Source organism: Balaenoptera borealis (genome assembly GCF_965194805.1).
Source record: "Balaenoptera borealis genome assembly, chromosome: 5".
NCBI classification, from domain to species: domain Eukaryota; kingdom Metazoa; phylum Chordata; class Mammalia; order Artiodactyla; family Balaenopteridae; genus Balaenoptera; species Balaenoptera borealis.
In genome coordinates, this window is record NC_138862.1 from 131,091,085 (window position 1) to 131,117,496 (window position 26,412).

Consider the following 26,412-nt stretch of genomic DNA (forward strand, 5'->3'; position numbering starts at 1 on the left):
TTTGACCCCTCCTCTACTGTCATGCTGGCCACGGATGGTGCAGCAGCCCTGCCTCAGAGGAGCTCAAGCCGGCTGGAGGCAGCTGATAAGAGAAACTCACAATGTGTGGAGCAAGTGTTCGTGAAGTTCGTGAAGTGGAAGCAGAGATTCTACAGGAGCCCAGGGCAGAGACCTGAGGGAAGCCAGGAAATCTCAGAGAGGAAGAGCATCTCACCTGAGGCCTGTAGGTTGACCTGCCAGATAAGGAAGAGTCTTGAGGACGGAAGGCGGGTGGCCGGGGTGAGGGCAGGGAGAGCAGTGTGCAGGGGGGGGCCAGTATCCATTCTATACAGCTAGAGAGTGGAGGGCCGAGGGGTACAAGATGGCCTGGAGAGAGGGTGACCAGGACAGCACGGACCCCAGGAAATGCCGGCTGCCCGGAAGGGGGCCTCTTTCGTCAGATGGCCACAGGGTCGGTCAGAAGTGGGGGTCCTGCGTGTGATCCCGAGGATCATGTCCTCCAGAGCACTCACTCCTGCTTCTGCCCCATGAGCCCTGGGCCATAACGACAAGGCTGGACCCACAGGAGCCCACGGTATGTCCTCCTGGGACTGCCAGCCAAACACGCACTCACTCTCATTGACCACACGAGGAACTTATTCTGCAAATAGGCATCTGAGGTTCAGAACATCCAGAGAACTTGCCTGAATTCAGGTGGCACATCAGGCACAGAGGAGGTCCAAGCTTGCCCAACGCAGGAGCTCTGGGCAATGTTAATGGGTGTCATACTTTGTGTCACACACATACACAACAGGTCTCCTGGTCACGTAAACTTGGGAAGTGCTGGCTTAAATAACTCAAAGAGGCACTTTCCTGCAGGACTTTTCAGAGTCTTTAATGTGCTAATGGGTGATTCTGAATCACCAGAGAGATTTCTGAATGCATTTGGCATGGAATCCCTTTGTCCATGACAGAGCTGCTGTCTCAAGGAACCACTCTGGGGGCTGCTGGTCTGGATGGTAGAGTCAGGGACTGGGCTCTGGAAGCCTGCCTGCCTTACGCTTTGTGTGTGCTCTCTTTGGTGCTGTCCTTGTGTTTGAGAGGCTTGGTTTGTTGCGGGTACACGAGCTTGGGCAGAGGAGAATGAGGAAGGTGGGCTCCCTGGGCCCAGCCTTCACAAGAGCCCTCTCCACTCTGTGCCCGTTGCCTGTCTGTGGTTGAAGGAGGGACACCCCCAGACAAAAGAGCCATTCCCAGTCACCAAGGGCACAGGCATGTTTGGGAAAGGTTTCTGGGAAGTGGTGGCACTTTATGGTGAGGAATGAGATTGAAAGCACCAAAGAAGAAGCCGCGGTTATGGGAAGAAGTGGGATTGAGGCTGGGAGAGGCTGGGAGAGGCTGGGAGAGGGAGCTGGTACCTGTGGTGGGGCTTTGAAGGCTGTCCATGAGGGATTTCGACTTGGATCTGGGGGTATCAGAACCACAGAAGGTGCTTGAGACAGGGATGACTTGATCAATCCACACACAATTCCAGCCTGGAGTCATACCCAGCAGAAGGGATGCTTTCCTTCCTCCCCGTGGGCTCCCAGGACCTGTCCCTACCCCGTCCCCACCAAGTGACCTCAGTCACCGCCTGTGACCTCCGGTCTCACCCTTGCTGGAGTGTGCCAGCTCTGACCCAGCCATGCCACCTCTGACGTTGGCCCCCCTCCTGCAGCCTCCTTGGCCTGGTGTCTCCGTCTCCGTAGGCCCCCTCTGGCCCGGAGACGGCCACATGTTGCCCTGGTGAAACACCGTGCGCCTGGCTTTCCCAAGCTTCCCGCCCTCACTGCACACTCCTTAGCGGCGCCATCCTCACCCGCCACTTCCCTGCATCATCAGGCACTGCCCTCAGCACATTTAAAGAAGGGTAACATCTCTGGGGCACCAAGAAATATCTGGGCATGGAGAAAATGCTGGCGGGTGGCCCCCTGCTCCAGAGAACACAGGAAGGCACTCTCTCCTTGGCCCAGCCCGCTCTTCATCCCAGCTTTCCTGGAGCCCAGCTCTGGCTCTCTGGGAAATGGGCACATCAACCAGGCCAAAGACTAACCCTCATGGTCACCCTGACCAGGATGCCGGGCACTCATAATAGGCAGATGCCAAAAGCCGCCTGGGGAGAGAGAAGAAAGGGGCTTGAGAGTCTCAGACTGCATTGACCCGCTGCCCCCCGCCCCAGCCCTGGGATGGTTAAGGGTCCATGTGGCCGGGCTAAGGCTGATATCCCCTCTGCCCTCAGTGCCAGGGTGCTGCCTGACACATCCTTTCTTTGATGGGTTACTTCTTGGATGTGGTTCTCCTTCTGCCTTGCAGAAGTGGCTTTTCTGATCTCTGCTGGGGTTCTGGGAATGGGGTCACTGGCATCAGCTCCTTTTACACAAATACGTGCACACATACACAAAAACAAACATACGCAATACTGACGCTCCGGAGCACTTTCCTTGGAATTCTCTCTCCCTTGGCTTCCATGGAAGGTCAGAAGCCTCAGCACCTCTTGAACCCGCTGATCCATTCCCTGCTGGCATGTAAGGTATTTTTACAACTGTTCTAAAATCCCATTATCTCATCCTCTGAACAGGTTCTGTGACTGGTCCTGGCTGAATACGTGACTGGCCACCGGCCACCAACTGGCCCCCTGCTGCCCTCATTCCTGGGGCAGCGGAGAGACCGAGACCTCTGGGTCTTCAACATACTCTCCCCTCCTGAGGCCTGGATTATGGGAAGAATACAATGATAACAAAGATAGAAAGGAATGGTCTTGACCACATGGGATAATTGTAAACACCAAACGATGTTTCTAAGAAACACAAAAGTGAAATTATACAGCTGACAAGCTGGGAGGAGCTCAGAGATAATTTTGATCATTCTTTCTAGCCAGCACTTACCACATTAGTAATTTTATATTTATCTGTGTTATTATTTGCTTAATTCATTCAACAAATATTTACTGAGCACCCACTCTATGCCAGGGACTATTCCTGATCTGTGATAAAGCAAAGATGTTGCCCTCTGGGTGCTTACATTCCGTTGGAGGAGAGGGAGAGACAGACAACAGTAATAGTATTCATAATTAATAAGCAAACGACAGAGAACATCAGAAAGTGATACGCGCTAGGGAAAACAGAAGCTGAAGAGCAGGGAAAGCGGTGCTCGGGGTGGGGGCAGGTGGTAGCCTTCAAGAGAGTTAGCAGAGGGGACCCCAGGGAGGAGCTTGGCAATGGAAAGGGCAGCTAGAGCAAACGCCTGAGCAGGGGCTAGGGCGGTGGGAGAGGTACCTGGGAAGAGACCGCATGGGGCCCGATGAGGACTTTGACTTTTGTGAGAATGAAGTGGGGAGCTCTGCAGAGGAGGGGGGTGGCGTGATGGGCCCTCACACCTGTGAGAGCCCCGGGAGGCCAGGGTCAGTCTGCAACCCCATGCCTAGCATTCAATAAATACTAAATACCGGTGGAACGAATGAATGAATGAATGAATGAATTCAAGATGGAGATCATGCCTCTACCCTCCCAGAGAGATAGGACTGTGGAGATAGCTCTGAACAAAAATGTTTCCAACCTGGTCATTGTGTCTGAACCAGAGATTCCCGTCCATACCACTTGGGGAGTTTTTCAAATTCCTCAGGCCCAGACCCAGACCCCTCCCCAAAAGTCTTGATTCCTAGATTGGGTGGGGCCCAGCACGTGTATGTGATTCTCAAGCAAACCCACCCCCAAGTGAGAGACTGCAATCTAGACCTTGCCAGATGCCTCCAGCTCCTCAGGACCTGACAGCAGTTCCAGCCCCAGGGCACATATTGAATGAAGGAATAAATGTTTGCTGACTGAATTCATGCACGTACATGTGCATGAAGATAGCTAATTAATTGTTCTTAATGTATTTCTGCAGAGCTCTGAGCGCGGGGCCTCTCCTCTGAGGAGAGGGCTGCTGAGGAATGAGGCTGGACTAGACAGCCCAGTGCCTCCAAGAGCAGGGCGCCCGGCCGGCAGTGGGGGCTTGGAGGGAGGTGGCCGTTCACTTCCCCTTCCACACAGGAGGGGCCACCCACATTCCAGGGACGGGGACCACATTCTTCCTGCAGGAAATGCTGGGGCTGCGAGGACGGTCCTGTCTGCCCCCTTCCCTTCGTGCTTCTTCCCTCTTGGCCAGCTGCCTCCCTGGGGGCCTGGGGCCCCAGCTCAGGGCGTCTGGGTCTCACAGATTCCCAGCCTCTTGCTTGCAGGTGTTGGCTGCCAGAGATTTTTTTCATGTAAACAGTAGGGAGCCCCTTATTCTCTTGACATACTTGGAATAAGTACGGCCATTTTTTCTCTTCCCAGAATTCAAAAAAGGCCAGAAATTCCACAAAGGCATCTGACTCAACTCTATTTTCTCCTTCCTCTTGCTTTTCCACCCTGAGCCTTGTGCCCTTTATAGAGCAGCCCCAGGAGCCTCTGCGCTCCAGCCTGGGACTGTGGCCACACCTGGTGGCCGGAAGGAGTCCTGTGAACCAACTGGGGCCAGAGGCCCGCCTGGTGCACGCCACCAAGGGGCAGCTCTGAGCGCAGGAGAGCAGAGAGCAGTGGGCCGAGGGCCCAGCACGAAAGTCAGGCGGCCTGGCTTTGGTCCTGCCCCCTCCACTATCAGCTTTGCAGCAAATGCGTTCCATCTCTCAGCCTCATGTCTCACATAGGTGCGTCAGTAGTTTCTTTCTCTTAAGGAGGCTGTGTGGGTTCAGGGAGATAATACATGGAGAGCACTTCACAAACAGTAGCTATAATTACTGTATGTTTTCTAGTATCTGAGTGCCTGTCATATACCAGCTACCGTACAAAGTCCCAGTACAGTAACTTTGAACTAAACGTTCAGGGCCCACAGAGGCCACCTCACCGAGGAGACAGTCAAGGAAACAGAAGCTTTGGGCTCCATGTGATAAAATGGTGTTCAAGACAGAGGGAGAGGGGCTTCCCTGGTGGTGCAGCGGTTAAGAGTCTGCCTGCCAACGCAGGGGACACGGGTTCGAGCCCGGGAAGATCCCACATGCCGTGGAGCAACTAAGCCCGTGCGCCACAACTACTGAGCTTGTGTGCCACAACTACTGAAGCCTGCACCCCTAGAGCCCGTTCTCTGCAACAAGAGTAGCCACTGCAATGAGAAGCCCCCGCTCCGCAATGAAGAGTAGCCCCCGCTCGTCGCAACAAGAGAAAGCCAGCACACAGCAACGAAGACCCAACACAGCCAAAGATAAATAAATAAATAAATAAATAAATTTATATATAAAAAGAAAAGGTAGAGGGGGAGGTGGGCTTAACCCTTTGCAAAGAGATCAAGACAGTTTCACAGAGGAAAGAGACCCTTGCAAAGGCTTTGAAGGTTGAATAGGAGTCCTTAAGACAGACGAGGGGGAAAGGACATCACAGGTAGAGGAGTCAGCATATCCCAAGACTCAGAGGCGTCGTGAGCAAGCTGGGTTTGGAAGTCCACTGTATAGGAATCTAAAGTGGGAAAAGGACAAGGGTGACAGAGAATCTAGCGAGATGGGCAGAGGCCCATCCTAGAAGATCTTGGAGGCCTTGCCAAAGAGAAGTCCAGACGTCTCCTCTCCCTAAGGGCACTGCCTTGTAGTGAAGGTTTCTTTTTAGGAAGACCTCTGGCCATAGTGGGAGGGGGGCAGGACAGACCCTGGAAGAGACGAGGCTGGGTCAGAGTTAGAGGATGGATGCAAGAGGTCGGGCAGGGCTTCCCTGGTGCCGCAGTGGTTGAGAATCCACCTGCCAACGCAGGGGACACGGGTTCGAACCCTGGTCCGGGAAGATCCCACATGCCACAGTGCAGCTAAGCCTGTGAGTCACAACTGCTGAGCCTGTGCTCTAGAGCCCGTGAGCCACAACTACTGAAGCCCGCGCGCCTGGAGTCTGTGCTCCCCAACAAGAGAAGCCACCTCAATGAGAAGCCCACGCACTGCAGAGAGGAGTAGACCCCGCTCACTGCAACTGGAGAAGAGCCCTCACGCAGCAACAAAGACCCAACACAGCCAAAAATAAATAAATTAATTAATTAATTTAAAATAAAAAGAGGTCAGGGCAGTGGCCCCCAAGCTTCAGTCATCCCCCTGCTCTTTCCTGGTGTTTGACATATCCAGGCACAACCCCAACCATTATTTACATAATGTTTCCCTTTATGTTAGTTCAGTTTTAGGTCTGTTGTACCATTATAGCTACTGCTTCACTTTTTCCGAACATCTATGTAAATCCTACACTCTTGAAACGAAACATGTATGTCCACTTGCCACTGGAAATCACTTCTCTGCCCTCCTGCCTTGGGAATCATGGATCCTGCTAGAGCCCACCAGCAGGGAGGGGAGAAGGGTCTGCTGTGTGGTGTCAGCCGGGCCGCATCCCAAATCCCTGCTTCAACCGTATGGCATTTGTGACTTTGCTTGGGGGCTGGAGATGGGCACCACGGTTGCAGCTCTGAAAGCAAAGACAAAACAGACCTCCCCAAATAATGCCATTTGCAGCAACATGGATGGACCTAGAGATTATCATACTAAGTGAAGTAAGTCAGACAGAGAAAGGCAAATATCATATGATATCACTTATATGTGGAATCTTAAAAAATGATACCAATGAACTTATTTACAAAATATAAACAGACTCACAGACTTCGAAAACACACTTACGGTTACCAAAGGGGAAAAGGGGTGGGGGAGGGATAAATTAGGAGTTTGGGATTAACATATACACACTATTATATATAAAGCAGATAATCAACAGGGACATACTGTATAACACAGGGAACTCTACTCAATATTCTGTGATAAACTATCTATGGGAAAAGAATCTGAAAAAGAATGGATATGTGTATATGTATAACTGAATCACTTTGCTGTACACCTGAAACTAACACAACACTGTAAATCAACTATAATATAAAATAAAAATTCAATTTAAAACAAAACAGGCCTCCCCAGCCCCTGGCGGCCCAGACTCTTGTCATTAGTGGCCCTCCTACCCTGAGCATGTGGGCTCCAGCTCTGCTTGGAGCCCAAACAGGCAAATGCGCTTCCCTGAGACAGAGAGAAAGATAGGCAGACCTAAGGATGATTCGGTGGTGGAATCCTTTGTGGGTAACTGCATGGTGCTGTGTTAGTGAAAAATATGCAGGGGTAGGGAGAGAAGGAGGAGGAGGAGGAAAGAAGGCAAGAAGAGAGGAGACGCATCATCTGATTTATCTTCCCAGGAATCTTGTAAGGCAGGAATTATTGTGCACCTTTTACAGATGAGGAACCAATCTCAGAGACATTAACCAATCTCACAGACGTTAAGCTACCTGCCAATGTCGCTTCTAATGAGAAATACTGTATAACTAAGCAAATAATCCAGATCTGTCTGACATTAAAGCCACTGCTTTCTTTTAAAAGAATGATGTCCTGGGACTTCCCTGGTGGCACAGTGGTTAAGAATCTGGATTCGCCTGCCAGGGCAGGAGACACAGGTTCGATCCCTGGTCCAGGAAGATCCCACATGCCGCGGAGCAACTAAGCCCGTGCGCCACAACTACTGTGCCTGTGCTGTAGAGCCCGCGAGCCACAACTACTGAGCCTGCGAGCCACAACTACTGAAGTCCACGTGCCTAGAGCCCATGCTCTGCAACAAGAGAAACCACCACAATGAGAAGCCCACGCACCGCAATGAAGAGTAGCCCCCGCTCACCACAACTAGAGAAAGCCCACACATAGCAACGAAGACCCAATGCAGCCAAAAATAAATACATAAATAAATAAATTTTTTAAAAAAAGAATGATGTCCATAATCACACACCACTGTAGCAACTGTTATTTTTTTAAATCCCTTTGTAGTCTTTTCTGCATGAATCTCTTCTTTCATTCACCTAGCACTGTATCATGAACATTTGTAATGTTGCTAAATAGTCTTCACGGTAATGATTTTTACATGATTTTCCACACTGTGGACATATCATGATTCACTGAGCCATCACTGAACATGCAGGTGGTTTCAACGTCTCAGGATTATCAATTCCCACTTCCACCCTCCCCAAGGCAGGCTCCCTTGGGATGAGTCAGGGCTCCCACCTGCCCTACATCCGAAAGGTTATTTAGGTCATGGGGACCCCATCATGCCTGCAGTGGTGCAGCAAGGTATTCTGGAGCCTCTCAGAAGGTGAGAGCGACTCAGAAAGTTGTGTCCTCTTCCTCCTCTCACAAGCTCGCCATGGTCTTGGCCCTGCCCCCGCCCCCGCCCCATCAGGCCACAAAATCGGAGGTGTTGTGGGCTGGACAGGCCAAAGGCTGCTCTAGGTGGTTTCTTACTGCCGGTGAAGGCAACCCAGACATCTCAGGGGCCAAAAGGCACCCAGAAGACCCCAGAACTGGGATGGAAGCCAGACCCCTGCAAAGGACCTGGGTCATTACTTGGTCCCCATTCCCCTGAGAGGTCCCTTTCAGAGAGTTCTCTGTTCTCTGCCCTCTTGGGGAACACACCACAGCCCAAGCCAGCTCCTCAACAACTCCAAGACGGCCTCTGGAAGCAGAAACACTCCTGGCAGGCGAGCAGATGTGCACACCGCTTAAGGTGACCGGCCGAAGATCACATTTTCAGGATGCTTCTTTGTTTTATCTGTTTGCAAAGCAGATATTTGGGGAGGTTGGGCTCAGAATTGCTTCTCGGTTGCCAGTCCCATGGGAAATGGTTCACATTCTTAGCATAGTTGCAGGGCTGTGAGGCAAAGGAGCTGACTGCAGATGACTGCCAGGAGGCCGCTCCCGAGCAGACCCGAGGAAGATGAGCCACCGCCTCGGCATCCTCTCTGCTTGGACCGGTTCCGGTGTGGGAGCACTGGATGTTCTTTCCAAGAAGGCAGGGTGGTGGGAAGTCTCTAGAGGGGCTATTTGGAGAGAGAGTCATCGCATCATTTATGCAGGCCCAGGACTGAGAAGGTTTTCAGAGGTCGAGTTCTCTGTGCCCTTGCCTGGCGCACAGGCCCAGTGCCAGCAGCACTGACCTTTGGAGATGCTCACAAAGTGTCAAAGAGACTGGCTTTCTTGAGCCAGTGGGACTTCAATTTCTTCTGGGGGTGTTGCTGTTTGCATTGTTTTCTTTTAATAAAGAACATGGATCATTTAAAAACAAAATCAATAAAGTTATTTTAAAATAAATAACTAAATAAAAGGGCCACCGAGCTAGGGCATTTCACCTCTTGCCTTGATTGTAAACCCCAGGGTGTAGCAATCTTTCTTGTCAGAAAATCATGATGTTACCCCTCTGTGCCCTTTCCTGGAGTCGCTCGGACACCTGGCTTCGCTGCTGCAAGGGGGTGGGGCCGTGGCCTCCTTGGGTCAAACCTGTGACTGGTGGCCAGTCCTCACCCAGCATGCGCATGCCAGCGGGCAGCCAAGAACCACACACCTACAGAGTTCTCTGAAATGAGGAGCAGCATTCCTGAGACCACTGAGTGGAGAGAGCTTCAAACGGCAAGGTGGACTTCATTCAGGCCCCGCTCAGTGCCAGGAAACGCAGGGAGAGAAATCCCCTCTGGCGCCGCCTCTGTGGTCCGCGCCAGGCCCCTGCCCAGCCCGCGTGTGTAGATGTGTGCTCAGGGAACCTGCCCGTGGTGCTGTCCTGGGAGCTGCCCCCGCCCCCCGCCCCCCTCCGACGGTCACAGCTTCAGAGCTTCAGGAAAGCACCAGAGGAGAGGAACTGATGGCGGAAGGAAAGCCAAGCAGCTTGCAGCCTGCTCAATGACTGCGTGACTGCCTAATGTGAAACTGTGAAATCCTCCTGGGAACCTCGTGCCAGGTGTGCGAGTGGGATTTAAGAGAGGCCCGGACCCCTCCCTGGGGTGGCTACTGTCCAGGAGGATGGAATGAGAGGCACGCCTCAGAAGTGCCAGAGCCCAACATTTGCATGCGCCCAAGGGCTGACAGGCTGACAGCCTCACGTTGCCTGAACTTCCCATACTGCCGAGCCTCTCAGCCCTGGCTGCACACCGCACATCACCAGGAGAGCTTTCTAAAACTCCCCGCAGCCGGGCCGCACCCCAGACCAATGCAATCATGCTCCTTGGAAGCGAGACCCAGATATTAGCATTTTTTCAAGCTTCCAAGTAATTAAAATATTAGCCATGGTTGACAACCAGTGTTTTAAAAAGATATCTGGGGCAACCCTGGTGGTGCGGTGGTTAAAAATCCACTTGCCACTGCAGGGGACACAGCTTCGAGCCCTGGTCCAGGATGATCCCACATGCCGCAGAGCAACTAAGCCTGTGCACCACAACTACTGAGCCTGCGCTCTAGAGCCCGCGAGCCACAACTACTGAGCCTGCGTGCTACAGCTAGCGAAGCCCGCGCACCTAGAGACTGTGCTCCACAACAAGAGAAGACACTGCAATGAGAAGCCCGCGCACTGCAATGAAGAGTAGCCCGCCACAACTATAGAAAGCCTGCGCGCAGCAACAAAGACACAATGCAGCTGAAAATAAATAAATAAATAAATTTGTTTTTAAAGAAATGAAAGAAAGAAAGAAAAAAGATATCTGATGCATCCCAGGCTCATCAGACAAACTAAGTAGGGCTCCTCCTGAGTGATTCACAGAGCCACATTCTCCCTCGAGGCCCTCCTCCCTAAGAGTGAGAGGAGAGTCTCTTAGCTCTCCTTAGCTAAGCTCCTGCCATTCTTCAAAAACCGTCTCAATCCCCACCTCCTGTGGGACGCGCTCCCCAGCTGCCTCGGCTGCTCTGAGCACCTTCCTCTGAGGTTCCCGGTCACTTAGGACCTGTGTCACTTACCACGCATAGCCACTGATTGACTGATATTTGCCTTGTCTACAAATGGGGCTATCCGTTCCCATGGAGGCACGTACTCTGTGGCATATTATGCTTCCTTGTAACACACTGACCTACCACCTATGACCATGCCTCACCCATATTACATGCTCAGTAAGTGTTAGTAAGGCTGACTTACATTCTACTGCATTTCAAGCAATCTTGGTAAGAAAGTTGAAAGAATGTCTGACACAAATTAGTGGTTTTAATGTTGATCAGTGATTGTGGTCATGGAGGAAATGGGGGTGGCCAGCAGGGGGTGAAAATGGCTGCAGGAAGAAAGGCTAAGAACTGCCTGTTAGACTCTCTTCCAGGAATGTATGTGTAACCCATATAACCCAGCTCCCATGTGGTCCAGGCTCCACACTGGGCATCCGCTAAGACGTGGCAGTTCCACGTTTTAGTGGAACTAAGTGGGTGGGGAGTGGGTGGGGGAGAGATGTTTTCTAATTAAGAGCATTTTGAATATTTACTGCAGTCTCTTAAGGAAACTTGAACATGGCAAACTGAACCCACACTTTCCTGTCTCCTCTCTACCTCTCTCTCCGTAAATCACATCTGAGAAGCTGATATACCACCTAGGCCTTAAAGGGTGGAGAGAGAAAGAGAGGGTATTTCAGGCAGAGAGATTAACTGGGACACAATGCCCACTGGGTTCTCAGACTGGCCGGTGGTCCTGTGACTGTGGAATGAAGGGATTAAAGGATGGGGGTGGTTAAAAACGGACCGAAAAGGAAGAGCAGGGCCAGTGTATGAAGGGCCTTGAATCGCAGGCTAAGGAGGTGGACTCCAGGTTTTATCATCCAAAGCTGAAGGCCGAGAAGTGTTATAATGGGGTCACTCTGGCAACCTGGAGACCAGTCAGGGCACGGCAGCAGGCCCAGGAGAGATGGCTGGGCCAGAGAGAGGCTGCCCACGAGGGCTGCGCAGTCAGGTCCACCTGCAGCTGCTGGGGAAGACGTTCCTGAGCCCCACCTCCGGTGTGGTGTGTTCTCAGGCCTGGGGCCAGCATTGGAGGTGCTCCCACATTCCTTACCTCAGAGACCCGTCCAGAGGTCCTGGCCTGCCTGGTCAGTCACCCCAGACCCAGACCGGCTACTCCACAATGCTCCCTCCTCCAGCCTCTGAGCTGAGATCGGAATCCCCGCCAGGTGTTGGTGGGCCTGCCCTCAGCTGTCTTCACCCACAGGCCAACATTTTTGGTTTATGTCCAAGCCAAAGGACACTTACAGTCACCACCAAATGGAAAACAAATAAGCAAATCTCTAGACTCAAACAAGAAATATATTTCAGTGAACTTTTTAAAACCGAGGAATAGCTCTTGAATTCTAAAATTTGTATGTCAATTTTTACCAGAGGATTTTAGGAGTCTGGGCTGCCTGGGTTTTCCAGGACGCTGATGCTGAGACGGAGTTAGGAATGCAAGATGACTTACGGGGTGAAGTGTGGCACAGGAGAAAACACCTGTGAAAGAAAGGAGAGAAAACACGATTGGAGCTTCCAGACTGCGGTGTGGATCTGACAATCTCTGCCAGCCCACCAGGGAGCGCTAGAGGAGCCCAGGGTTAGGGGGAAGCATGGAAATGCCTCAGCCCTTGTACCACCACCTTGCTCAGTCATTTGCCAAGGCCACCCCAAGAAGGCCTTAAACTTGTTCTGAAAGCTGGGTGGATGTAGCAGGAGTCAACAGCTGTAGGCTGTGAGCTGACCACAGCCTTGCAGCTGGGCAGTCCTTTCCTGGAGAGACATCTTCACGTCTGCCATGGAACCTCTCCTGCCCCCACCTGCCAGTCTGAGTGGACCACACTTGGAGCGTTTGAACCCTGTCCCCCAGTCTCCACAAGTGGTCCCTTCACTCTCACCATCACCTTCCTTCCCTCCTGCTTCAGTCGGCAGAGGACATCTCTCTCGGGGATCTGTTCTGTCTTCTCCCTCCTTCCGCTTCCCAATGCTGATGCCTTTTCTTTCATTCACCTCCTTACGATACTCTGCCCAACACTCACCACAAGCAAAATCAAAAGATGAATGACTACCTGGGAAATAATCCGTATTACTTGAGTCACCAAGGATTCACCTTCCCAAGATATAAAAAGCTCAACAAAAGTCACAGACATAACCAAACAGAAAAATGAGCAAAAGATATGAATGATGGTTCATAGGAAAAGAAACACAAACGGCCCTTAGGTGAAGAGATGCCCAATCTGACTCATAATGAAAGAAATTCCAGTTACGACTACACAGAGATACTGTTTTCACATATCAGATTGGCAAAGATCAAAACCCTTGATTCAGCGCAGCGTCGGTGTGAAAACAGGGCACTCACACACTGCTGGTGGGAATGGGAATTGGTAACGCTGTATGGAAGACTGACAACATCCCTTTAAGTGACAAATTCCCATGACCTTCCAAAGGCGGTAGAATGTAATAGTTAAGAGAAGGAAGTCGAGCCCCAGAACCTTGGTATGAATCCTAGCTATTCAGGTCACCTACTTTTCTGTGCCTCAGTTTTTCTCATCTGTAAAAGGGGATGATAATAGTACCTACCTCTGGAGATGCTCATGAAAGGATTAAAATCTATTAGTAATTGTAAAGCACATACTATAGTGTCCGGCTCTTAGCAAATGCCATGCAAATGTTAATATCATTATTATTAATTGGCCCAGCAATCCCACTGCTAGGAATTTATCCTTCAGATACGCTTGCGCATGTGCTAAATGAGTGTACAATGTATTCACTGCAGCACTGATGCAGCTGGGGAGAAAACTGCAAATAACCCAAATGTCCTTAAAAAGGTTAAATTAACTGGTGCATGTGTATAATGGAATACTATGCAGATGCAAAAAAAACAAAAAACAAAAAAAAACCCAAAAAAACCTCCTTAGTACTGATCCATTGTGTACAGAATACTACCGTAAGCTTTTAAATAAGTATTATAAACACAAGTCCACATTCCCTTACCCACAATTATGAAGTTCAAAACTCTCTAAAAAAAAGAAGTTTTTGTTTGTTTGTTTGCTTAGGAAATTTGGCACAAACACATGTGGTAGTAAAACTTGAACTGAACTGAACTTACTTAAGGCTGATTACGGCTCCATTTATCCTACCTGGTGCAGAAATACTAGCGTGTTTTATCACAGACTCTGCTGGGGGTGTGACATAATATACACGTACTACTTTTGTACACTCCTCGAATCCCGAATTCCCAAACTCACCTGCCCCCAAGTGTTCCAGATAGGGGCGTGTGGACCTTCTTTGACCTTTTTTTTTTTCCGTTAAAATATCTCTTTAAGACTGCACAAGAAATTAGCATCAGTTGCCTGTAATGAAAGGAGCTGCCTGGCTGTGTGACAAGAACGTGAGGGACAATTTCACCATATTTGAGTCCAAGAATGTAAAGAGTCTGTGGATATCTTACTTATTCAAAAAATAAATAAATACCATTGAAGACCTTCTCAGCCCAGGCTGCCGGGTCATCTTTTTTTTTTTTTTTTTTAGGTCATTTCCATCTTTTCTTTTTTTGTTTTTTTAAACATCTTTATTGAAGTATAATTGCCTTACAATGGTGTTTTAGCTTCTGCTTTATAACAAAGTGAATCAGTTATACATATACAATATGTTCCCATATCTCTTCCCTCTTGCATCTCCCTCCCTCCCACCCTCCCCATCCCACCCCTCTAGGTGGTCACAAAGCACCGAGCTGATCTCCCTGTGCTATGTGGCTGCTTCCCACTAGCTATCTATTTTACATTTGGTAGTGTATATATGTACATGACACTCTCTCACCCTGTCACATCTCACCCCACCCCCTCCCCATATCCTCAAGTCCATTCTCTAGTAGGTCTGTGTCTTTATTCCCGTCTTGCCACTAAGTACTTCATGGCCTTTTTTTTTTTTTTTTTTTTTCCTTAGATTCCATATATATGTGTTAGCATACTGTATTTGTTTTTCTCTTTCTGACTTACTTCACTGTGTATGACAGACTCTAACTCCATCCACCTCATTACAAATACCTCCATTTCATTTCTTTTTATGACTGAGTAATATTGCATTGTATATATGTGCCACATCTTCTTTATCCATTCATCTGTCGATGGACATTTAGGTTGCTTCCAAGTCCTGGCTATTGTAAATAGAGCTGCAATGAACATTTTGGTACATGACTCTTTTTGAACTATGGTTTTCTCAGGGTATATGCCCAGTAGTGGGATTGCTGGGTCGTATGGTAGTTCTATTTGTAGTTTTTTTATTATTTATTTATTTATTTATTTATGGCTGTGTTGGGTCTTCGTTTCTGTGTGGGAGCTTTCTCTAGTTGCGGCAAGTGGGGGCCACTCTTCATCGCGGTGTGCGGGCCTCTCACTATCGCGGCCTCTCTTGTTGCGGAGCACAGGCTCCAGACGCGCAGGCTCAGTAGTTGTGGCTCATGGGCTCAGTTGCTCCGCGGCATGTGGGATCTTCCCAGACCAGGGCTCGAACCCGTGTCCCCTGCATTGGCAGGCAGACTCTCAACCACTGCGCCACCAGGGAAGCCCTATTTGTAGTTTTTTAAGGAACCTCCATACTGTTCTCCATAGTGGCTGTATCAATTTACATTCCCACCAACAGTGCAAGAGGGTTCCCTTTCCTCCACACCCTCTCCAGTATTTATTGTTTCTAGATTTTTTGATGATGGCCATTCTGACCGGTGTGAGATGATATCTCATTGTAGTTTTGATTTGCATTTCTCTAATGATTAATGATGTTGAGCATTCTTTCCTGTGTCTGTTCTGCCGGGTCATCTTAAAGCCTCTCACTGGCATGTCTGCGGCAGCCTGCCCGGGAACCCGGACCTGGGAACCAGGGCTCGAGGGTGGGGGCAGGTGGGACAGGAGCCTCATCTCTGACTCACGGTGCTGCCCTGGGCAGGTGGGGTGGCCTCCTCCCTAGAAAAGTGGAGACACTGGGAGTGAGTCAGTGTCAGGCACTCCGATGGGCCGATTGGCAGGGAAGCCAGGTCCCTCACTAGCACCCTCCTGCACGCCTACTCTCTCCTGGAAGGGCGAGAGCCACCCTCCAACTCCATCTCAGCACATCTCCCAGCAGAGACATGGTGTGAGGGTCTCCGATCCAGCTGTGACCGGCAGGGTCCTGCAGATGGAGGCTCAGGGTGGAGGGCAGGATGCACCACTGTGGACACACAGGAAGCTCCCAGCAACCCTGGTTTCAGGGGTGAAAATTCTGAACAAGCCACCACATGAAGTCATGCCAAGGGGGGATAGTTAAATACATCCAGGGGCTGGATAGACCTGAATATGCAGTATGGAATAATGCCCATGACCTAGTAATGAGTGAGAAAAGCAAATTGCAGAACTACATATATATATGTATATATGGGAGATATATATATATAAAAAATCATATATAGTCCCACAAGGACCCTTAGATGGCAGGGGGTAGAGGGGAAAAACTAACAGAGCAAAGATGTTAGTGCGTTTATAAAAGAGGAAAACTAAGTGGCAGATGGACAAACTAAAACCAAGTGCCAGTCTGGAGGGACCTGTCCGTCAGGAGGCCACCGACTACTCTTCTGGTTTCTCAGGAGGCAGGCACTGCAGGAGGGGCTGGAGTGGAAAGCAGGGCACAAGCAGTGAGACCCCAGCTCCCTCCCCGCTGGGCAGCAGGCTAGCTTATCCTTCACCCGGAGGAGACTGTAAAGTTAGACCCCGGGGACTCCAGATTCAGGGGCACCAGGGCACAACAGAGGGCAAGGGGGACCCAGCACTGAAAACGGGGGATTGGGTGAAGGTCCACACATGGAAGATGAACCCATGACCCCTTTCCCCCACACCCCCAAACACTGGCTGTCACTCAGCCATGCTGTGAGCCCTGCCCTCTCCACCAGGGCCAGATTATACCATTCTCAGAAGAAACTGAATGGCCTCAGAGGAAAGACCCACAGAAACTGACACGTGGGGCTCCCCAGACAAACCCCGGTCCTCCTATCACCTTCCAGTGAAACAAAGCTCTAGCTAAGCACACAGTTTCCTGTTAGATTTTTCTGAGCACCCCTCTTGAATTATGAACAGATGTGCAAGAGTCACCAGTCACTTGAAAAAACTCCTGACACAAAAGACAGAAACCACAACAAAGAAACAGAATAAAGCAGACAACATATAATGCACAGAGTAGAAGAAAACGTCAAGAAAAACAATAATATCTTTAGAGAGATGAGAAAATGGCTTCTGTTAAATTAGATCAGAATATTTTTTAAAGACAGAAAGGAAAAAAAAAATCAAATTAAAATTGTGATTCTAAAATAAAAACAGACAAGATTTAATAGGAAGATTTGGAGATGAGAAAAATCATCCAGAGAGACTGAAAAGAGAAAGGACAGGAGAGAAAAGATGAAAAAATTTGGAGGCTCAATCAGAGGCCCAAGGAGGAAAGGAGGTACAGAGGAAGTGGAGAGAAGGAAATCGTATGTAAAAATATCACAAGAGAACTTCCCTGAACGGAAGGACATGAGTTAAGTGCCTGTCAAGTACCCAGTACAGTAAATGAAGAAAGACCCAGAGCAAGAGAAGTGGTGGAGAGATTTCCGAATACCTGGCATAAAAAAGATTCTAAAGACTTCCAGTATGAGGAAAACAGGTAACAGGAATCAGAAACTGAGTAGGGCTGCAAGAAGAGCGGGGTTTGATCACTGGAGGGGGGGGAACTCAAATTCATTTTTTAAACGTGTAGAAATTGAGATACTTCTTCAGATGTTCTATAGACTGTTGAATATAGGAGCCTGGAATTCTAGGGATTTTAGTGCATTTTTTTCTTCTTTTCTTTTCTTTCCCTTTCTTCCTTCCTTTCTTTCTTTCTCTTTTTTCCTTTTTTCTTTTGTAGGACCCCTTCCCATAACCCATGTAGCAACCTAGTGCATATACTTCCACACTTGTCTCTATGCCTAGATATCACACATCTACTAAATGTATATATACACACACATCTCCACATGTATACATACATGCACATATATCCATATTTAGACACAAACATATGCAAGCATATCCACATGTGTGAACACGTAGCAGCACAGGACTGCGCCTCTCATACCTCTGACTGTAGTGTTTGCACTGAGGCCAGGCTTCCCCAGTCTCTGACCCAGCAAGGCACGGACATTAAGCCAGGCCTGTTCCCAGGACACTGGACTCCAGGAACCTGGGACTTTGATTCAGTGACACCCCATCCGAGTTGCCGAAACTTTCTTAGAACTGCATTCTCCTAGCCTCCTCCAGCAAACTCCCCATTTTTAAAATTTATTTATTTATTTATTTTTGGCTGCTTTGGGTCTTCGTTGCTGCGCGTGGGCTTTCTGCGAGTGGGGGCTACTCTTGGTTGCGGTGCGGTGGCTTCTCTTGTTGTGGAGAACGGGCCCTAGGCGCGCGGGCTTCAGTAGTTGTGGCATGTGGGCTCAGTACTTGTGGCTCACGGGCTCTAGAGTGCAGGGTCAGTACTTGTGGCGCATGGGCTTAGTTGCTCCGCAGCATGTGGGATCTTCCTGGACCAGAGATCGAACCTGTGTCCCCTGCATTGGCAGGCAGATTCTTATCCACTGCGTCACCAGGGAAGCCCCAAACTCCCCATTTTTTTAATCACAGGAGTTTTTCCCAATAAACTTGAAGTCTAATATCCCATTTTAGTGACTGATTCTTGAAGGACCCAAAAAAGGATATATATATATATGTCTCTAGGTTTTTTTTTTTTATATACAGCAGGTTCTTATAAGTCATCCATTTTATGCACATCCGTGTATACATGTCAATCCCAATCTCCCAGTTCATCACACCACCACCCCCACTTCCCTGCCGTTTTTCCCCCTTGGTGTCCATACATTTGTTCTCTGCTTTGGTGTCTCAATTTCTGCCCTGCAAACCAGTTCATCTGTACCATTTTGTAAGTTCCACATATATGCATTAATATACGATATTTGTTTTTCTCTTTCTGACTTACTTCACTCTGTATGACAGTCTCTAGATGCATCCACGTCTCTACAAATGACCCAGTTGCGTTCCGTTTTATGGCTGAGTAATATTCCATTGTATATATGTACCACATCTTCTTTATCCATTCGTCTGTTGATGGGCATTTAGGTTGCTTCCATGACCTGGCTATTGTAAATAGTGCTGCAATGAACACTGGGGTGCATGTGTCTTTTTGAATTATGGTTTTCTCTGGGTATATGCCCACTAGTGGGATTGCTGGGTCATATGGTAATTCTATTTTTAGTTTTTAAAGGGACCTCCATACTGTTCTCCATAGTGGCTGTATCAATTTACATTCCCAACAACAGTGCAAGAGGGCTCCCTTTTCTCCACACCCTGTCCAGCATTTGTTGTTTGTAGATTTTCTGATGCTGCCCATTCTAACTAGTGTGAGGTGATACCTCATTGTAGTTTTGATTTGCATTTCTGTAATAATTAGTGATGTTCAGCAGCTTTTCATGTGCTTCTTGGCCATCTGTATGTCTTCTTTGGAGAAATGTCTATTTAGGTCTTCTGCCCATTTTTAGATTGGGTTGTTTGTTTTTTTAATATTGAGCTGCATGAGCTGTTTATACATTTTGAAGATTAATCCTTTGTCCGATGATTCGTTTGCAAATATTTCTCCCATTCTGAGGGTTGTCTTTTCATCTTATTTATGGTTTCCTTTGCTGTGCAAAAGCTTTGAAGTTTCATTAGGTCCCATTTGTATATTTTTGGTTTTATTTCCATTACTCTAGGAGGTGGATCAAAAAAGATCTTGCTGTGATTTATGTCGAAGAGTGTTCTTCCTATGTTTTCCTCTAAGAGTTTTATAGTGTCTGGACGTACATTTAGGTCTCTAATCCATTTTGAGTTTACTTTTGTGTATGGTGTTAGGGAGTTTTCTAATTTCATTCTTTTACATGTAGCTGTCCAGCTTTCCCAGCACCACTTATTGAAGAGACTGTCTTTTCTCCATTGTATGTCCTTGCCTCCTTTGTCATAGATTAGTTGACCATATGTGCGTGGGTTTATCTCTGGGCTTTCTATCATGTTCCATTGATCTATATTTCTGTTTTTGTGCCAGTACCATATTGTCTTAATTACTGTAGCTTTGTAGTATAGTCTGAAGTCAGGGAGTCTGATTCCTCCAGCTCTGTTTTTTTCCCTCAAGACTGTTTTGGCTATTTGGGGTCTTTTGTGTCTCCATACAAATTTTAAGTTTTTTTTGTTCTAGTTCTGTAAAAAATGCCATTGGTAATTTGATAGGGATTGCATTGAATCTGTAGGTTGCTTTGGGTAGTATAGTCATTTTCACAATATCGATTCTCCCAATCCAAGAACATGGTATATCTCTCCATCTGTTGGTATCATCTTTAATTTCTTTCATCAATGTCTTACAGTTTTCTGCATACAGGGCTTTTGTCTCCCTAGGTAGGTTTATTCCTAGGTATTTTATTCTTTTTGTTGCAGTGGTAAATAGGAGGGTTTCCTTAATTTCTCTTTCAGATTTTTCATCCTTAGTGTATAGGAATGCAAGAGATTTCTGTGCATTAATTTTGTATCCTACAACTTTACCAAATTCATTGATTAGCTCTAGTAGTTTTCTGGTGGCATCTTTAGGATTCTCTATGTATAGTATCATGTCATCTGCAAACAGTGACAGTTTTACTTCATTTTTTTCCAATTTGTATTCCTTTTATTTCTTTGTCTTCTCTGATTGCTGTGGCTAGGAATTCCAAAACTATGTTAAATAATAAGGGTGAGAGTGGACATCCTTGTCTTGTTCCTGATCTTAGAGGAAATGCTTTCAGTTTTTCACCATTGAGAATGATGTTTGCTGTGGGTTTGTCATATATGGCCTTTATTATGTTGAGGTAGTTTCCCTCTATGCCCACTTTCAGGAGAGTTTTTATCATAAATGGGTGTTGAATTTTGTCAAAAGCTTTTTCTGCATCTATTGACATGATCATATGGTTTTTATTCTTCAGTTTGTTAATATGGTGTATCACATTGATTGATTTGAGTATACTGAAGAATCCTTGCATCCCTGGGATAAATCCCACTTGATCATGGTGTATGATCCTTTTAATGTGTTGTTGGATACTGCTTGCTAGTATTTTGTTTAGGATTTTTGCATCTATATTCATCAGTGATATTGGTCTGTAATTTTCTTTTTTTGTAGTATCTTTGTCGTGTTTTGGTGTCAGGGTGATGGTGGCCTCATAGAATGAGTTTGGGAGTTTTCCTTCCTCTGCAATTTTTTGGAAGAGTTTGAGAAGGATGGCTGTTAGCTCTTCTCTAAATGTTAGATAGAATTCACCTGTGAAGCCATCTGGTCCTGGGCTTTTGTTTGTTGGAAGATTTTTAATCACAGTTTCAATTTCATTACTTGTGATTGGTCTGTTCATATTTTCTGTTTCTTCCTGGTCCAGTCTTGGAAGGTTATACTTTTCTAAGAATTTGTCAATTTCTTCCAGGTTGTCCATTTAAATGGCATAGAGTTGCTTGCAGTAGTCTCTTAGGATGCTTTGTATTTCTGCGGTGTCTGTTGTAACTTCTCCTTTTTCATTTCTAATTTTATTGATTTGAGTCCTCTCCCTCTTTTTCTTGATGAGTCTGGCTAATGGTTTATCAATTTTGTTTATCTTCTCAAAGAACCAGCTTTTAGTTTTATTGATCTTTGTTATTGTTTTCTTTGTTTCTATTTCATTTATTTCTGCTCTGATGTTTATGATTTCTTTCCTTCTGCTAACTTTGAGTTTTGTTTGTTCTTCTTTCTCTAGTTCCTTTAGGTGTAAGGTTAGATTGTTTATTTGAGATTTTTCTTGTTTCTTGAGGTAAGCTTGTATAGCTATATACTTCCCTCTTAGAACTGTTTTTGCTGCATCCCATAGGTTTTGGATCATCGTGTTTTCATTGTCATTTGTCTCTAGGTATTTTTTGATTTCCCCTTTGATTTCTTCAGTGATCTCTTGGTTATTTAGTAACGTATTGTTTAGCCTCCATGTGTTTGTGTTTTTCACGTTTTTTTCCCCTGTAATTGATATCTAATCTCATAGTGTTATGGTCAGAAAAGATACTTGATATTATCTCAGTTTTCTTAAATTTACTGAGGCTTGATTTGTGACCCAAGATGTGATCTACCCTGGGGAATCTTCTGTGCACACTTGAGAAGAAAGTGTAATCTGCTGTTTTTGGATAGAATGTCCTATAAATATCAATTAAATCTATCTGGTATGTTGTGTCATTTAAAGCTTGTTTTTCCTTATTAATTTTCTGTTTGGATGATCTGTCCATTGGTGTAAGTGAGATGTTAAAGTCCCCCACTATTATTGTGTTACTGTCGATTTCCTCTTTAGAGCTGTTAGCAGTTGCCTTATTTATTGAGGTTCTCCCATGTTGGGTGTATATATTTTTATAATTGTTATATCTTCTTCTTGGATTGATACCTTGATCATTATGTAGTGTCCTTCCTTGTCTCTTGTAACATTCTTTATTTTAATGTCTATTTTATCTGATATGAGTATTGCTACTCCAGCTTTCTTTTGATTTCCATTTACATGGAACATCTTTTTCCATCCCCTCACTTTCAGTCTGTATGTGTCCCTAGGTCTGAAGTGGGTCTCATGTAGACAGCATATATATGGGTCTTGTTTTTGTATCCATCCAGCAAGCCTGTGTCTTTTGGTTGGAGCATTTAATCCATTCACGTTTAAGGTAATTATCGATATGTATGTTCCTATGACCATTTTCTTAATTGTTTTGGGTTTGTTTTTGTAGGTCCTTTTTTCTCTTGTGTTTCCCACTTAGAGAAGTTCCTTTAGTATTTGTTGTAGAACTGGTTTGGTGGTGTTGAATTCTCTTGGCTTTTGCTTCTCTGTAAAGCTTTTGATTTCTCCATCGAATCTGAATGAGATCCTTGCTGGGTAGAGTAATCTTGGTTGTAGGTTCTTCCCTCTCATCACTTTAAGTATATCATGCCACTCCCTTCTGGCTTGTACAGTTTCTGCTGAGAAATCAGCTGTTAACCTTATGGGAGTTCCCTTGTATGTTATTTGTCATTTTTCCCTGGCTGCTTTCAATAATTTTTCTTTGTCTTTAATTTTTGCCAATTTGATTACTATGTGTCTTAGCGTGTTTCTCCTTGGGTTTATCCTGTATGGGACTCTCTGCACTTCCTGGATTGGGTAGCTATTTCCTTTCCCATGTTAGGGAAGTTTTCAACTATAATCTCTTCAAATATTTTCTCAGGTCCTTTCTCTCTTCTCCTTCTGGGACCCCTTTATTGTGAATGTTGTTGTGTTTAATGTTGTCCCAGAGGTCTCTTAGGCCGTCTTCATTTCTTTTCATTCTTTTTTCTTTATTCTGTTCCTTGGCAGTGAATTCCACCATTCTGTCTTCCAGGTCACTTATCTGTTCTTCTGCCTCAGTTATTCTGCTATTGATTCCTTCTAGTGTATTTTTCATTTCAGTTATTGTATTGTTCATCTCTGTTTGTTTGCTCTTAATTCTTCTAGGTCTTTGTTAAACATCTCTTGCATCTTCTTGATCTTTGCCTCCATTCTTTTTCCGAGGTCGTGTATGATCTTCACTATCATTATTCTGAATTCTTTTTCTGGAAGGTTGCCTATCTCCACTTCATTTGGTTGTTTTTCTGGGGTTTTATCTTGTTCCTTCATCTGGTACATAGCCCTCTGCCTTTTCACCTTGTCTATCTTTTTGTGAATGTGGTTTTTGTTCCAAAGGCTGCAGGATTGTAGTTCTTCTTGCTTCTGCTATATCTAGGTTTTTAAATCATCTTTTTCCCTAAATACTGTAAATGCTTTTCTTCATCTTGCTTTTCTTATTCATCAATGTCTAATGATAATTTATTATGGCATTTCTCTATTTCATTCTTTTAAATGGCTGCACAACTTTCCTAGGTATGGATGCACACTAATTTACTCAACCTATAACTGGTCATTCACTTTGATTCCAATTTTTGGACACTATGGACAGAGCTGCAATAATTAACATTATCTTGTACAGATATTGAGGATAGATGATAAAGAATAGATTGGCAGTCAAAATATATTTATGTACATATAATTTATACAATTTATAATATATCAAATTGTTAATTTTATATAATAATTTTAATTGATGCTGCCAGATTGATTTTTTAGAAAGCCTATAAAAATGAACATTGCCACTAACAATGTATGTGAATATCCCTTTCTTTCTCTGCAGGTCCACAAGCAATAGGTATTACCACTCCTTTTCATTTTGGGGAGGTGGCTGATTTAACTACTTTGCTAACTACTAGTGATTTTTCATATCTTTTGGTTCTTTAGAATTGTTCTTAAATAAATTGTCAATATTTCTATTGGGTCATTTATCTTTTTCTTGTCAGTTTCTAAAAATTCTTTGCTCCCTTTGTCCTGGTTTATAAACATGGTTTTCAAATCTCTTTATCTGTTGTCTTTGTGTTATCTCTTGCCACACAAAGTTTGAAATTGTAATCTAGTCAAATATGTTAATTTTTCTTTCATAGCTTCTGGGTTTCTTGCATTTTTTAAAGCTTTCCCCCACCCCAAGTCTTCATGGTCCAAGAAGGCTGCTAGAGCTCCAGCCATCCAATCTGTAATACAGGCAGCAGTATGGAGAAAGCGACAAGAAGGGCATCCCACCTCTCTTTGAAAGAAACTTTCCAGAAATTTCTACACAATAATTCCACTTACATGTCATTGCCATAACTTAGAGACATAGCCATAGCCAGCTGCAAGAGGAATATTATCACAGCCATCTTTGGGAAATGCAATCTGCCACACCCACGTTTAGAAGCAAGGGTGCCCTTGCTTCATGGCATTCAATAGACAAGCAGAGACCACACACTGCTAAGAGTGGGCTGGAGCCCAGGAACCCACTTCTTAGGAGAGAAGGGGCCTCAATTCTGCCTCCACAGGCACCATGCTTAAGACAGTTGGACTGCTAAGTCAGGAAGGTCTCAGCTCTGAGGCTTGTGTGAACAAACCCCAGAGTGGCCGCAGCTTCCAGAAGTGGCACCTCTGCCTCAGGCCCCTCTTCCCTCAGGGCCCTCCCCCGGGGACGGCCAGAAGTTTGCAGCAGGTGGGCAATAGGCAAGCCTGCTGGCATGAAGGGCTGATGGCTTCTGAACTCTGGGAAATACCACTAGGCATTTCCAGGAAGATGGGGTCTTTAGAGAGTTACTTATGATTCATGCCAGTCTGCGGGGTGTGTCTGTGCCAGAGAGAAAAACATAACACTGGAAATACTTTCTCACTCCTTCACTCAGTCCCTCACAAGCCCAGAGAGGAGCCAGCCACACCCACCCAGATATTTCTTGCAGGTTTTCTTCCTACAGTTATGCTCTCTGTTGAGAAAGCACCAACGGAAGAGGTAGGTCAATGGGGGAGCAGCTGGCCAAGAAGAAGGAAGGCTTAGAGGTTTCAGTTTGGAAGAAGCTGGGAAGCAAGAGACCCAGCAAACCAGGCTGTGGGTAATGCGGATCCAGTAGGGCAGCATGAAAAGGCCAGTTCCACCAGGTCCCAATGGTACTGTTCTCTGAGTCCTCCACCTCGCTGAGCCTCGGCTTCCTCATCTATAAAGTGGGAGTGGTAAACCTGGTCCTGCCTCCTTGCCAGCACTGAGAAGCAGGGTGATTTGGGGAATTCTCCAGTCTCTCATAGCCCAGGATTAACTACATTGTACAGCCCAGCTTGCTCTGCTACAATTCTCTTGTCTTTTTGAAATATCTTTAATTATACAAGTATTACATGTTCACTGTTAAAATAACCAAAAAAGCAGAGACAAACAAAATGAAGGCCATAAAAGAGAGAAAGCAATTAACATCTTGGCATATGCTCTTACAGTTTCCAGGACCTGGATATATTTTTAATAGAAACCATACTTTATATATGGTTCTGTAATCTATTTTTCACTCAATGATATACCATGAGTTTCTTTCTAAGTCGATAAGCAAACTTCCATGAGATATTTTAATACTTGTATGATATTCTGCCAATGCTGTATTCAATTCTGAACCCATAATCAGTATTACTCATTTTTCCTTTCCCTCAGATTCTTCTGTCTTTATTTAAAATTCTACTGTTTTGTTCACCATGGATTGATTTTTATTTTTTTAATATTGCATTAAAATAATATTCATCTTGATTATGGCATCTTCCCCTAAGATTATTTTCATTTTTTCCAATTAATTCGTCTCTCTATTTCCAGCATCCAGCACAGTGCAGTATACCTGATAGTGCTCAATAAACAGCTGTTGAAAGAATGAAAGAACAAATAAATGAACGAATGAACTGGTGACGGAAGGAAACACTACACCCAGCCCCGAAAGTCTCCCTCACACAGGCTGAGTCAGGAGCTCACTGATACCAGGCTGATGGCTGGGCCCCTTCTCCTGGGGTGCCGGGCCTGTGCCCCCTGTGTGGACCTGCCTCACCACAGCAACAGCAGCAAGGGATTATCCCAGCCCTACCCAAGGCATGGAGTTTTAAAATAACAAAGCCAGAATCTAAGGGAGGAAATTCTAAGAATGTGAAATAAGTCAGAAGAGCAGAG

General features: G+C 46.1%; 1 protein-coding gene and 1 long non-coding RNA gene across 3 annotated transcripts in view; one reads left to right on the forward strand and one right to left on the reverse strand.

Moving 5' to 3' along the window:
• LOC309629085 (uncharacterized protein) overlaps positions 1–26,412 on the reverse strand; it is an 82,951-nt gene that overhangs the window by 11,081 nt on the left and 45,458 nt on the right. Inside the window, exons 5-6 of one of the 2 annotated variants that reach the window (XM_082392805.1) lie at positions 12,700–12,870; positions 12,191–12,301 (exon numbers count right to left, since the gene is read on the reverse strand). In XM_082392805.1, the coding sequence (XP_082248931.1) occupies positions 12,191–12,301; positions 12,700–12,870 (282 nt within the window). The remainder of the gene's footprint in view (positions 1–12,190; positions 12,302–12,699; positions 12,871–26,412) is intronic. The other variant, XM_082392806.1, reaches the window with a different exon arrangement.
• On the forward strand, positions 90–2,767 carry LOC309629142. The gene is made up of 2 exons (XR_014244887.1): positions 90–223; positions 2,597–2,767. It is a non-coding gene; the product is annotated as an uncharacterized lncRNA (long non-coding RNA).